Source organism: Hippocampus comes, unplaced genomic scaffold, assembly GCF_001891065.2.
Source record: "Hippocampus comes isolate QL1 unplaced genomic scaffold, H_comes_QL1_v1.1 scaffold1, whole genome shotgun sequence".
NCBI lineage: Eukaryota > Metazoa > Chordata > Actinopteri > Syngnathiformes > Syngnathidae > Hippocampus > Hippocampus comes.
In genome coordinates, this window is record NW_017805010.1 from 1,215,050 (window position 1) to 1,225,802 (window position 10,753).

At 40.8% G+C, this 10,753-nt stretch overlaps 2 protein-coding genes across 3 annotated transcripts; one reads left to right on the forward strand and one right to left on the reverse strand.

Annotated features, from left to right (window-relative positions):
* The first annotated feature begins 1,017 nt into the window (after nucleotides 1-1,017).
* On the forward strand, nucleotides 1,018-4,730 carry cunh1orf174 (chromosome unknown C1orf174 homolog). 2 transcript variants are annotated; one of them, XM_019863076.1, is made up of 4 exons: nucleotides 1,018-1,241; nucleotides 1,695-1,766; nucleotides 2,668-3,039; nucleotides 3,113-4,730. In XM_019863076.1, exons 2-4 carry the CDS (start codon nucleotides 1,695-1,697, stop codon nucleotides 3,260-3,262), a joined length of 594 nt encoding a protein of 197 aa, XP_019718635.1. In that variant the 5' UTR covers nucleotides 1,018-1,241; the 3' UTR covers nucleotides 3,263-4,730. The 2 variants fall into 2 exon arrangements, with proteins under 2 accessions (XP_019718635.1, XP_019718636.1); XM_019863077.1 differs by lacking the exon at nucleotides 1,018-1,241 and adding an exon at nucleotides 1,286-1,598.
* On the reverse strand, nucleotides 4,687-8,783 carry dffb (DNA fragmentation factor, beta polypeptide (caspase-activated DNase)). Its single transcript, XM_019863075.1, has 7 exons — nucleotides 8,588-8,783; nucleotides 7,424-7,550; nucleotides 7,153-7,338; nucleotides 6,448-6,527; nucleotides 6,200-6,373; nucleotides 6,024-6,124; nucleotides 4,687-5,079 (listed from the first exon to the last, which is right to left on the reverse strand). Exons 1-7 carry the CDS (start codon nucleotides 8,708-8,710, stop codon nucleotides 4,857-4,859), a joined length of 1,014 nt encoding a protein of 337 aa, XP_019718634.1. The 5' UTR covers nucleotides 8,711-8,783; the 3' UTR covers nucleotides 4,687-4,856.
* Between the last annotated feature and the right edge of the window lie 1,970 nt (nucleotides 8,784-10,753).

The window sequence follows — 10,753 nt, forward strand, 5'->3', positions numbered from 1 at the left end:
CCCTTCGTCACCATTATTTTTTGGTAACAGGTGTCAACGACAAGTTTATTGTGCGTCTTGAAAGAAACCTACAAAAAAGTACACACTTGGTATTGGGCTTATTTTGGATTCAACGGGGCCTAGTTAGCAGACATTCTGACATTTCCCCTTGCCATTAACTTACAAAACAGTTGACTTAAACCTTTGGCAGTGACACTTTTGCCACTTTGCACATGTAGTGCCTTTATTACTGTAGCCTTTTCATCGTTGTATCTCTGTCATTCCGCATTACTTGCACAAATAAATTGAATATTCTATTTCTGATGATTGATAGTAAAGCGCATTTCCCATTTTTCACAGTTGAATTGGCTCGATCTCGTGCAGGACTGTTAACAACTACGTGGGCGTTTAGTTGTTAGAAATAAAAATAAAAAAAATGAGAGAGAGAGTAATATTTTATTGTTTATAATACATTACTCATAGAAATACATCCCACATAAGCGCTTTATCAGCTCTCAATCATCAAAGGTCAGAGTAAGAGCCATTGAGCTAATTTTAGAATAGCTCTGGTGTACTCTAGCGGACATAATAGAAAATTACAACAACTTGGACTTTACTTGGACGCCATTAGTGGGGTCCAAATGCGATCCATCCGTCCATTTTCTAATCTGTTTATCCTCACGAGGGTCGCGGGCGTATTGGAGCCTATCCCAGCTGTCTTGAGGCAGTAGGTGGGGGATACCCTGAACTGCCCCCACCCCAATCTTTTTTCATATTGTGTACAGTATTTTAACCATTTTCCGAGAGTTCTCAGCATCCTCACCCCGCCCGCCGTACGTGGAAAAAATGTACATTGAACATTTAGCAGTGTTTTCGGAAACTTTTTTGGGGTTGAAACAAAAAGATTTTTGGGGGAACTTTAATCAAGGGGCCGCTCAGAGTGTGGGTTACCCTGTTGCCCATTACTGCTCCAAGAAGATTCGCGTTCATTTCTGGAATTTACGTAACACGTCGGCGTCTGACGTCAGCGTCTGACGTCACACCCTGAACGTGAACTTCAGCTGCAGGAAATACGCTGGCCGAGGCGTTGCCTAGGCTGTGCAAAGACAACTACAAGAGACAGCCCCCCCGCCCCGCACCCCCAAAATAAAAACACCAACAAGAACACTGTCACATCGGGAAGACATTCGCGGTCGGATGTAAAGTCAAAATCGTAACCAGTTAAGAGAGAAGAAGTCGTTCGAATTGACGAGGCACCCAAGGTAAGTGTCAACAGTTTCGTTCAGTAGCGTTAGCATGCAGTCTACGCTGTTGGTCTTCTGGAATTCAGCACAGTTGAACGGCCCCAAGCTGGTACGTTTTTAGCCTTGAGCTAATTTCGTGACATAGAGTTGACATGGAGGGTGTTTAACCAATGGTCATGGGGGCTACTTTCTGGACTTCACACTGGTGCTAATATCAAAGCGTCCAAATGCGACTATCATTTCCGATGTTCTTGACGGAGTGGAAAAATACACGACTAGCCTGACACTAGACCACATTGGTCACGTGACCAACGTTGATTTAAAAAAAAAAATGGGCAAGGCATGAGATACAAAGATTAGTCAGGTCGTAGTCAGGTCTGTAACAGGATTGTGCATTGCATTGATAAAACGTTAATGAGGAAAGCTAATTAGCAGATTTTCATCTCCAAACGTATGTTTTTTTCCTTGCAGATGTCAGGTCAACTTAACGACTTGAAGCGCCGAAAGACGAAGAATATCTCTGAAGCCACACACACTCAAAAGGTTGGTTTACTAGATACAGTAGCACTTAAGGTCCATGTGGGCTCTGCAGTCCTCAACAGAACAGTTGGAGGGGTCTTATAACAAACGACTGTCAGAATGAGGTCTTCATACCTGTTTCAAAGGCCACTGTCCTGCCTATCTCTCCTTGCTCGGGTGTAGCCAGTGAAATTGAACTCAGTTTTCGCAAAACCGTCGTTTGTTACAGTTTGTGATTTAAAAGGGGGTGGCAAATACTTTTTACACAGGGTCAGGTAGTTGCCTTAATAAATTAAATTGGCCTGAAACCTTTGTGTGTGATAAAAATTGCCAAGAACACAGAAATCAGGAAGAGGGCAAACATGTTTTCACAGCACTGTATGTTGTTCACAATGACGTTTGGCTGACACGAATAACACTGAATATTGAGCCACTTATTACTTGCTAATGCACGCACACATTGTGAATCCAGTCAATTCGGTACTCAATCATATTATCTTCCCCTTCGTCTCACCGATTCGTGAGGGAGTTAAACGTAGGTGGCCAAAACATGCCTAATTCAAATTAAACTGCACTATTACACTAACCACCAGAGGCGGCTGGAACATCACAAATGGAAAATAACCTGGCCTATTTCATAGCTTTTAATATCGCGACATGACGATGTACGATATCATGGCAACTTGGATATCACGATATTGCCTTTACTTTTATATCCCTTCAAATCGCAGTCTTTGCATTTCAAAAATTATGCTACATAGCGATGTTGGTTGGAATTAGATTAATCATTCATCTCTACTTTCAGGTCATACCTTATGGGACATTTCTCAGCAATCTTAAATACAACAGCCGTGAAAAAAAAAAAACAAAAAAAAAAAACACAGTGACAGCTGACTGCTGACCGGATCTTTTATCTGTGTCACAGGGTTCTGTCACAAGGAGGAAATGTGTAAAAAGTCAGAAGACACACTCTGCAGCAGAGAGCACGTCAACAGGTGGCGCGAACAGCAAAGTGACCAGTAACGCAGAGAGACTGTCCCGTATCAGCTGCGAGTGTGTCCAGCTCGCAGGCAGGCGGCGATGCTCAGCATCTCCTCTGCTGGACGGACAGGAGGGAAAAGAGAACGGGCTCAGATCGGCTCTTTTGCTGGACACCTGCGTGTGGTATGATGTACAAGACAGGCCTGCACCTGAGGACATGGATTCTGAAGAAACGGACAAAAATATCTTTCCCGATGATGACAGCAACCAAATTCTTCCTGTAGAACAGTTCTTTGGGAATCTGGATACCGCACAGGTAAGCCATTGATGTGCTTTATCTATCCCTTCGATTAGATATTGCCTCAATCAAAAAGTCTTTCACCCGGCAGGATTTTCCTCAGAGAATATCAGCGACTTCTTCCCGTCACCAGAGGCAGCACAGACGGCGGCACTACTTTGCTCGGGAGGACAGCGATGAGGCTGACGAGGAGGCAGGCCGTGAATTGACGCCGAAAGAGTACAGTGGCGGCACTTTGTGAAGAGACACTTCCCTAATTGACTTTTCAGCACTAAGCATAAGCAGCCGAAAGAAATGTATTTCGTCCACTCAGCTGTCACAAGCGGCAAGGTAATTTGTGCTGTTTTTGGGTACTGCAGTTGACATTTGAAGAAAACGTCCCACTTTGACACCCAAGTATGGTGAGGTAGGCTTTCAATTTGTGGTTGTTGAACAGGTTGATCGGCGAACCAACCTCAAGACCATCACTTATCATTATTATGTAAACCTGATGTGCTGGAGGAAAAAAAACCCTGTGTAATAATCACTTTTGGAGGAGAGTCAATTGTTTGTGCAAAGTTGCTATTCATGGTCAGTCTTGATCTCGATTTCCCACGAATAGTGAAGGGTCCATTCTATGGTTAAATTAATACCTCTCATCGCGTCAATCAAAAACAAACATGATTGTTTTGATAAGGGATGCACGCTAACCGTTTTGTTTCCCCACTAATATGGTAACTGCTAACTTCCAGCTTCTCCAAGCGGATACGAAAACCAATTTGTATAAGATGTATTTTTTTGCATCCTACAAATACAGTGCTCATAAGTTTACAGACCACAAGGGTATGTAAACTTCGGGTAATAACTGTCCATCCGCTGTTGCGGTTTAAAAGAAGAGAACATTTAGCTTTAATGTAGTGCTGGGTTGAAGTATCATCCCTTAGCGTCCATTCACTTATTTTGCTAATCCTATCTTTCCCCTCCAGAACGTCCACAAGGCAGCACATGATTGAATGTTGACATTATAGTCATTCAGGTTTTTGGAACATAAAAATGCATTTTAATTGCAGTCGGTTCATGACATACTGAAGGTGCTATTTTTCTTTTTTTTTAAAGAAGTTGCCATGCCAAGTAACAACAGACATGATAAACATTATAAATCCAGTCCGCAGTTTTCAGACGCAGCGAAATGACGTCTTTGTTTCACACAAGCGGCCAAACGGAGAAGGTTCAAGATCTAATATTGGGATGATGCAACTTGAACGCAGTACTATTTCAAGTAACCAGATCCACACCAAGAATCGAATGAAAAAGAGCATTTAATATTTGAAATTGTTTTGGATTCTCACAGCGTTCATGGAATTGCACTTGGGCAGCTTTAACACTGTACATCTGCGTATATACAGTATGTCTATATATACATCTCGATAAAATTGTTTCTTAATGTAGCTCATTATACACTGTTGTGTGTGTTGTCACATTGTCAAAAAATACACCTAAACACATAACCTTCCGATCAAGCCATCTGTGAGCTTTATAGCTGTTGCAAGACACGGTGTAGAGCAAATTAATCGGGACATCTAGATGTTTTATATATTTATACTTCATGCCTTATTCATGTTGAATGCTTTTCATATTGTACTATGCAACTTTCAGACCGAGTGATTGTTTCAAAACTCAGCAGTCCTTGTAAGCATTTAATGCAGTAAACATTGCCGTGCCAAGACTAACAACAAGTGGTGGTTTCATCTTTTCTTGCTTCGTTTGAAGAAGCGCGAAGTGATGTCTGTCAGTCCTGAAGAAAATGCGGAATGGGTGATAAAATCGGTTAAAACGGTGAGCTCATCTTTCTAAATTCATTTCAAGCGTATCTTCTTCCCCGGTTGCTGTCTTTTAAAGATCTTATTTGGGTCACACAGCAGGTTGTGGGCTCCCTTCTTGTGGCACACGACGTGGACCAGCTTCAGGTTGTCCCGCGTAAACAGCAGTCTGTAGAAGTACGTCAAATTGATGTCCTCACACGTGTGATTTTGCAGTGCTTCCAGGAGAGCAGGGATGATGGTGCGCTTCTTTTCAATCCTGGATAAAAAGTGAATAATTTTTTTCTCAATTTTTTGTTACTTACAAATACTGCAAATAAGTGTTGGGGTCAAATGAGAGACCAGAATAACGATGTAGGTTAATAAGAAAAAAAGTTATAAGAAAGTGTGAATCGTAAAACTATTTTCCGCACTACAAGGCACACTAAAAAGCATTCAATTTTCTCAAAAGCCGACAGTGGGCCTTATAATCCGATGCGCCTTATATATGGATCAACATTCAGATTTTTTTGGACGTAGTACTTTCAATATTCTGTAAAGCGCTTTGTTTCAGCTTCATCAGTTGTGAAAGCTTCATATAAATAAAGCTGTATTGTATTCCCTTTAGCGTAGCTCCATCGAGTGGATGCATAACACAGCCGCAGCCACTATTGTAGCTTCTATTCGATGCGCCTTAAAATGCGGTGCGCCCTATACAGTCAAACCTCAGTTTTCGAATGTCTCTGTTCTTGACTGAATTGGTTTTCAACCAGAAAATTCGAGATTTTTACGCCTCGGATTACGACCGAAAACCGGTTTTCGACCAAACCGAGCAAACCCGAATATCCCACTTGACTCCTCTCGGCTTCCTTACACGAGAAAGTGACGCTTCCTCGTGTAGCGTTCATTGTGAGCAGACGTGTTTGTTGTGATTTACGCAAATCAGACTATTTTTATGTTATTTCTGCATAGTGTATTAGCCCCTAATCATTGGATAATAAAATAGTTTCGGATTTCGAACAAATCGCTTTTCGAACAGCCTTCTGGAACGGATTATGGTGGAAAACCGAGGTATGACTGGATATGAAAACAGTTTTAAAATACTGTACTTTCAGAGGGCCTGTGACCCCTGCACACCTATTTATCTTGGCATTTCTTGAGATGCCTCAGTGGAAAACGTCGTAATGTTGTGAATGTCTTGTCAGCGCACTTAAAATATCAAACCTGTGGTCCAGATTCCAGGTGCTGAACACGATGCGGCTCTCTCTGCTGCCATACGGGTTGATGGAGTGAAGCGACGCACACTTGGTCTGGTCAAAAGAGCCCTGGGGGATGCAAGTGTTCAAGAGGCGCGATCAGAAATTCTGCCTTTCCAAAGAGGACAACGCCCAGTTCAGTACCTGGCAGGTGAACCAGCCTTCTCGGGTACACAGTCGGTGCGTCTCCTTTTCGGTGCGGTCAAAGTAGCAGCCGTTATATTTGTCTGACTTCAGCATCCGCGAGATGCTCTTCGACGCATGCAAACACTCGACTCGGACGTTAGCTTTCTGCGCGGATTTGGTGGCATCGTCCAACTGTTAAAAGAGACGAGAAACTCTTATTGTGAGGGCGGTAAACTTTGGGGCTGTCGCCTGCTTTGCGGCTTGACCTCTTTCATGTAGCTTCTTATCCTACTTTCACAGTTGTACTTCAAGTAGGCAGACTTGGTCTTGAAGCGAGCCTCCACGCCTGAGTGGAAAACATCATTGAGGTGACTAAAGACAATCAGATGAATGTTTGTTTTTAATGTTTTTTTTTGTTTTTTTACATTTAGGTGGTTTAACAGGGTTCCCACGGCTAAAGTCAAGTCAAATTCCAGACATTTTCATTCCATTTTACACCAACTTCACAATGTTTGCAATGTCCCGTGGTGGCCAAAATTGCTATGGTACATAACTCACAAGCCTCTGCTCTTAAGAGTCCCAAGTAAAACCACATAACTGTTTTGTTGGTTTCCGCTTTTGTAATTGCACAATGTTACTAATGGGAGTCAATCTGTATTTTGTTATTATCATTTTTTACAAGAACGTTAATTTATTTTGAAATTTAAGACTATTTGCAATCATAAAATCCTCCTTATCGTGTGTTAACATATAAGAATTTTTCAAGCATGATCGAAGTCATTTTAATGACAAGACCTTGTCTATTGTTATATTCATGAATCCAATGCGTTTAATACTTTTTTTTTTAACTATTTGAAGGAAACCTTCAAAAACATTTTATGATTTTGTTTGTAGTTGTGCTAAATATTGACTGTTAAGTCAATTATAATTATGAGTAACGGTGTGGACCCAAGAACTTTTTTTTTCCTCACCCGTGAACCAGTCTTCATCCTCATCTCTGCTCTCTAGCTCAGATCTGTCCTCCAGGTTCCGGAGAAGGTCGCTCAGGATTTTCCGTCTCTTGGGAGACTTTTCACCCGTGAGGAGGCCCTTTGCCGCTTGGACGAGGCCCGCGGTGTGCTGGTCCGAGCTCAGTAACTGGGCAATGTCACACACAGCTGATGACAAGATGTCAATGGTCACGGTTCAGAACAAATGGGGGTCTAATGAAGCCTCTGTCAAGAGAGGACACCTTACACTTACCTCCGCCCCATGTTTGATCTTTGCAGAGGAGAACGAGTTCTGTATTGTCAGGCAAAGTTGTGAAAAATTCTTTTGTCACCTTCGTCCCGTCTTCGTACAGACAAACGTGTGCACCAGAGAGTGGCAACTGCAAAAACAACACAACACAGAAATCAAAGTACGGTGTACACCTACAGGTGGTCCTCGATGAACGATCACGACATAAGAGGTTATGGACTAGTGTGGCAGTGGATCGAAGAATATGTGACAAGGCACGCTCAGTGGGCAATCTGCCACAGACTTCCTGTTAAATTGACATACGTTGGTGCCCTACTTCTGCCCCACCTCGGTGGGGAAGGTCAGTAAGCATGCTTTTACGTCAGTGTTGATCAAGCATTACATCAAGCGCTGATGCTACCTTGTTTACAATCGCATCTGAATGCATTTTGTGTTATGTACTGTTTTAAATTTTAATCTTTGTTGTATAACAGTTTCTACTATTAGGTCAGAGTGCTTCAGGTGGATGAGATACAAGAGAAACAAACCGCCAACAGTCCGAAGCATAATTATTTGCATAATTATTTGGTACTTTGTGGAAAGTACTGACAGTGACATTGGATGATGGGTATACACATACTTTGTGTTTGGTATTGTTCTTTGTGTGTCGCGCAACACAAATACAGTGCAACGTTTGCTTTTTAGGGATGAGTGAAGTAAATGCAAAATATCCCAACTTGTTGACACAACTGAGATGAGTAAACTCTCTTGCTCAAGATGCTGCTTTACCCTCCCAACGGCCACTCTGAGCACAAGCTTGGAGCCCATCATCTTTTCCTTGTGCTTACACACCTTCAACACCATCACATGGCATCGCTTGAAACACCAATCGAGATTGCCGACAAATAGGGAGACAAAAGGCAAGAGTTCCTTTGCAGAGTGGCAACAGCTCAGACTGCCTGGAGTAACATTAATAAAATTTCGAGACGTCTGACAATTAAGGGCGCCAAGTTCAGCTTTTTTTCACAACGATAACTTCCTCACTCTGAGAAGAAATTGTCTTGCTTACGATTGCCCCATGCATATTTTGTTAAAACGGTCTGATTAAAAACAAACAAACAAACAAACAAACATAAAAGTGGTACAGTTTACAACAATTTAAAACGAAACCAGAAGCAAACATCTAACCTTTAATATGTTGCAACCCTTTTTAAGCAACTCCTTCACGTCGCTTGCTGCAACTCCGTACTTCCTGTTATCTTGTAGGCTCCGGATTTTAAAAGGCCTACTTTTCCCGAAAAGCCCAAACATTTGGCTGTCTATATGCGCGTCTTTCTGGTCTGCCAGTACTGTATTCGCATTCTCGCAAACTCGTTTTCAAGCCATTCGTACACAAGTGATATTCCTAGATCCCGCCTTTACACAGACTTGTACGTCACCGCAGCCGCCATGTTGTATGTGGCAACATTTTGCTCTCAAAAGCAGATTTGCCCATTAATATTATCTGAATTTGCTTGCTTTGTGATTAATACTATGAAAGTTTTTTGAATATTGAATGATCTCGAGTAACTGTCATTATTAATAGTTTCAATTGGTGAATTGATATACATCCCTGGAAAGAAATTGAGTCATCAAAGCCAAATGCTAATGTACAAAATTCCCATGTCCACATCTGGATATGGTTTTGCTTCTTGGCCCAGATTAAATGCGTACTATTAATATTTCTCACTGTCAATGTTACAAGGTAGAAATACAAATTTGTGAAATTGGGAGAAAAATACAATTGATTGGTCCATACCTGTGTTTTTACCTGAGCGATTATTAATAAAGAAAAATAAATTACATTCAAAATCATGCTAAGGATACAGTATGGACCATTCCAGAATTGGAGGACATTTTGGCTTCAAAATCCCTGAAAAATAAACCTTCACTTTTCTGATTTTCTGTTACATATTCTTGAATAATAGGTAACACGCTTATCAAAGGCTTGATAACTCATCTTAGTTCAATGGTACAATTGTATTACTTTATTTACTGTAATCACAGTAACAAATAAATGTACTGGTAGATCAACTTACAAAGAGTAATATTGTTAGTTTGTTTTTCAATCTATCACAGAAAATATTTAAAGTTTTAAATTTGCCTGGAAAAAAAAGAAAATAAATGAGAGCAGAGCGCCACTACTACCTACTATGCTGCATGTGCAATTACACTTTGGTCTTAAACAAGAAAAAAAAACATGGTCCAAAGGTCCTAGTCATCCACCCTTGTATCATATCTATACTCTGACATTCAGACATTTCATTTACGAGCATTCGTTTGCTGGAAGATTTGCCACATCCAACATGTAAACGCACTGACATATCTTGGAAATGAGTCATTCTGCTCATGATGGAGTCAGTCCACACATCTATGCTGGCTCCGCCCACGATTTGTTTGCATTTCCGCTGGCACGGCTTCATATCCCAGGATGCATTGTGTTGTGTCGTCTCTGTCTTATCAAATTAATTTTTTTTCTTGTCATTTCTTTTTTTTTGACTACCCTATTAATGTTGTGTTTTGGATAAAACTTGAGAATTGTATACTGTGCAAAAAACGCGTTAGATGGGGAAAAATATCACTCTCGTCGAACCAAAAGATTAAAAAAAACTAATTTGCATATTTTGTTGGGGAAAGTTTCACATTCATAAGTGTAAATTTGTCGACTCCACTCCATTATTTAACTTATTTTGGATTTAAATGGACACCTATTCAGGGCTTTTGAGATAACAAATATATTCAGAAATATTTAAAGAACAAATGTTTTGGATATTCTTGTTTGCAATGTGAATTATTTTTATTGTTACTTTCTTTTGTTTGTTTGGCATGATTTATCTTTCGATTTACATATTGCTACAAAGTGTATGAAAGATGTTAAGTGTATTGACTGCGATTGAAAAAAATAATACTTTGTATTTTCTTATTTTTCTGAATTCTGAACATCGCCCATTACCAAGAAAATGAGCACAAATAAATTACTACGAGTACAGTACTATACATTAACTATAATGTATATGAGTAATTATAAATACTACCACGAGTACTAATAAAACCAATTATGATTCTTCTTCTCCTTTCGGCTTGTCCCTTTTCAGGGGTTGCCACAGCGAGTCATTAATTTCCATCTTTCCCTGTTCTCTGCATCCTCTACTCTGACTCCAACTACCTGCATGTCTTCCCTCACGGCATCCATGAATCTCCTCTTTGGCCTTCCTCTCTGTCTCCTACCTGGTAGCTCCATCTCTAACATTTTCCTACCAATGTATCCCCTGTCCCTCCTCTGTACATGTCCAAACCATCTCAGTCTGGCCTCTC

Coding starts and splice junctions, on each gene's coding strand:
- dffb (XM_019863075.1), bottom strand. CDS start 8,710: ATGTTTGGGCTTTTCGGGAAAAGTAGGCCTTTTAAAATCCGGAGCCTA. Junction 6,528..7,152: donor GGATGAAGACTGGTTCACGG/GTGAGGAAAAAA, acceptor TTTTCCACTCAG/GCGTGGAGGCTCGCTTCAAG. Junction 5,080..6,023: donor ACCTGGAATCTGGACCACAG/GTTTGATATTTT, acceptor CTTTTTATCCAG/GATTGAAAAGAAGCGCACCA.
- cunh1orf174 (XM_019863076.1), top strand. CDS start 1,695: ATGTCAGGTCAACTTAACGACTTGAAGCGCCGAAAGACGAAGAATATC. Junction 1,767..2,667: donor AAGCCACACACACTCAAAAG/GTTGGTTTACTA, acceptor TCTGTGTCACAG/GGTTCTGTCACAAGGAGGAA. Junction 3,040..3,112: donor GGAATCTGGATACCGCACAG/GTAAGCCATTGA, acceptor TTCACCCGGCAG/GATTTTCCTCAGAGAATATC.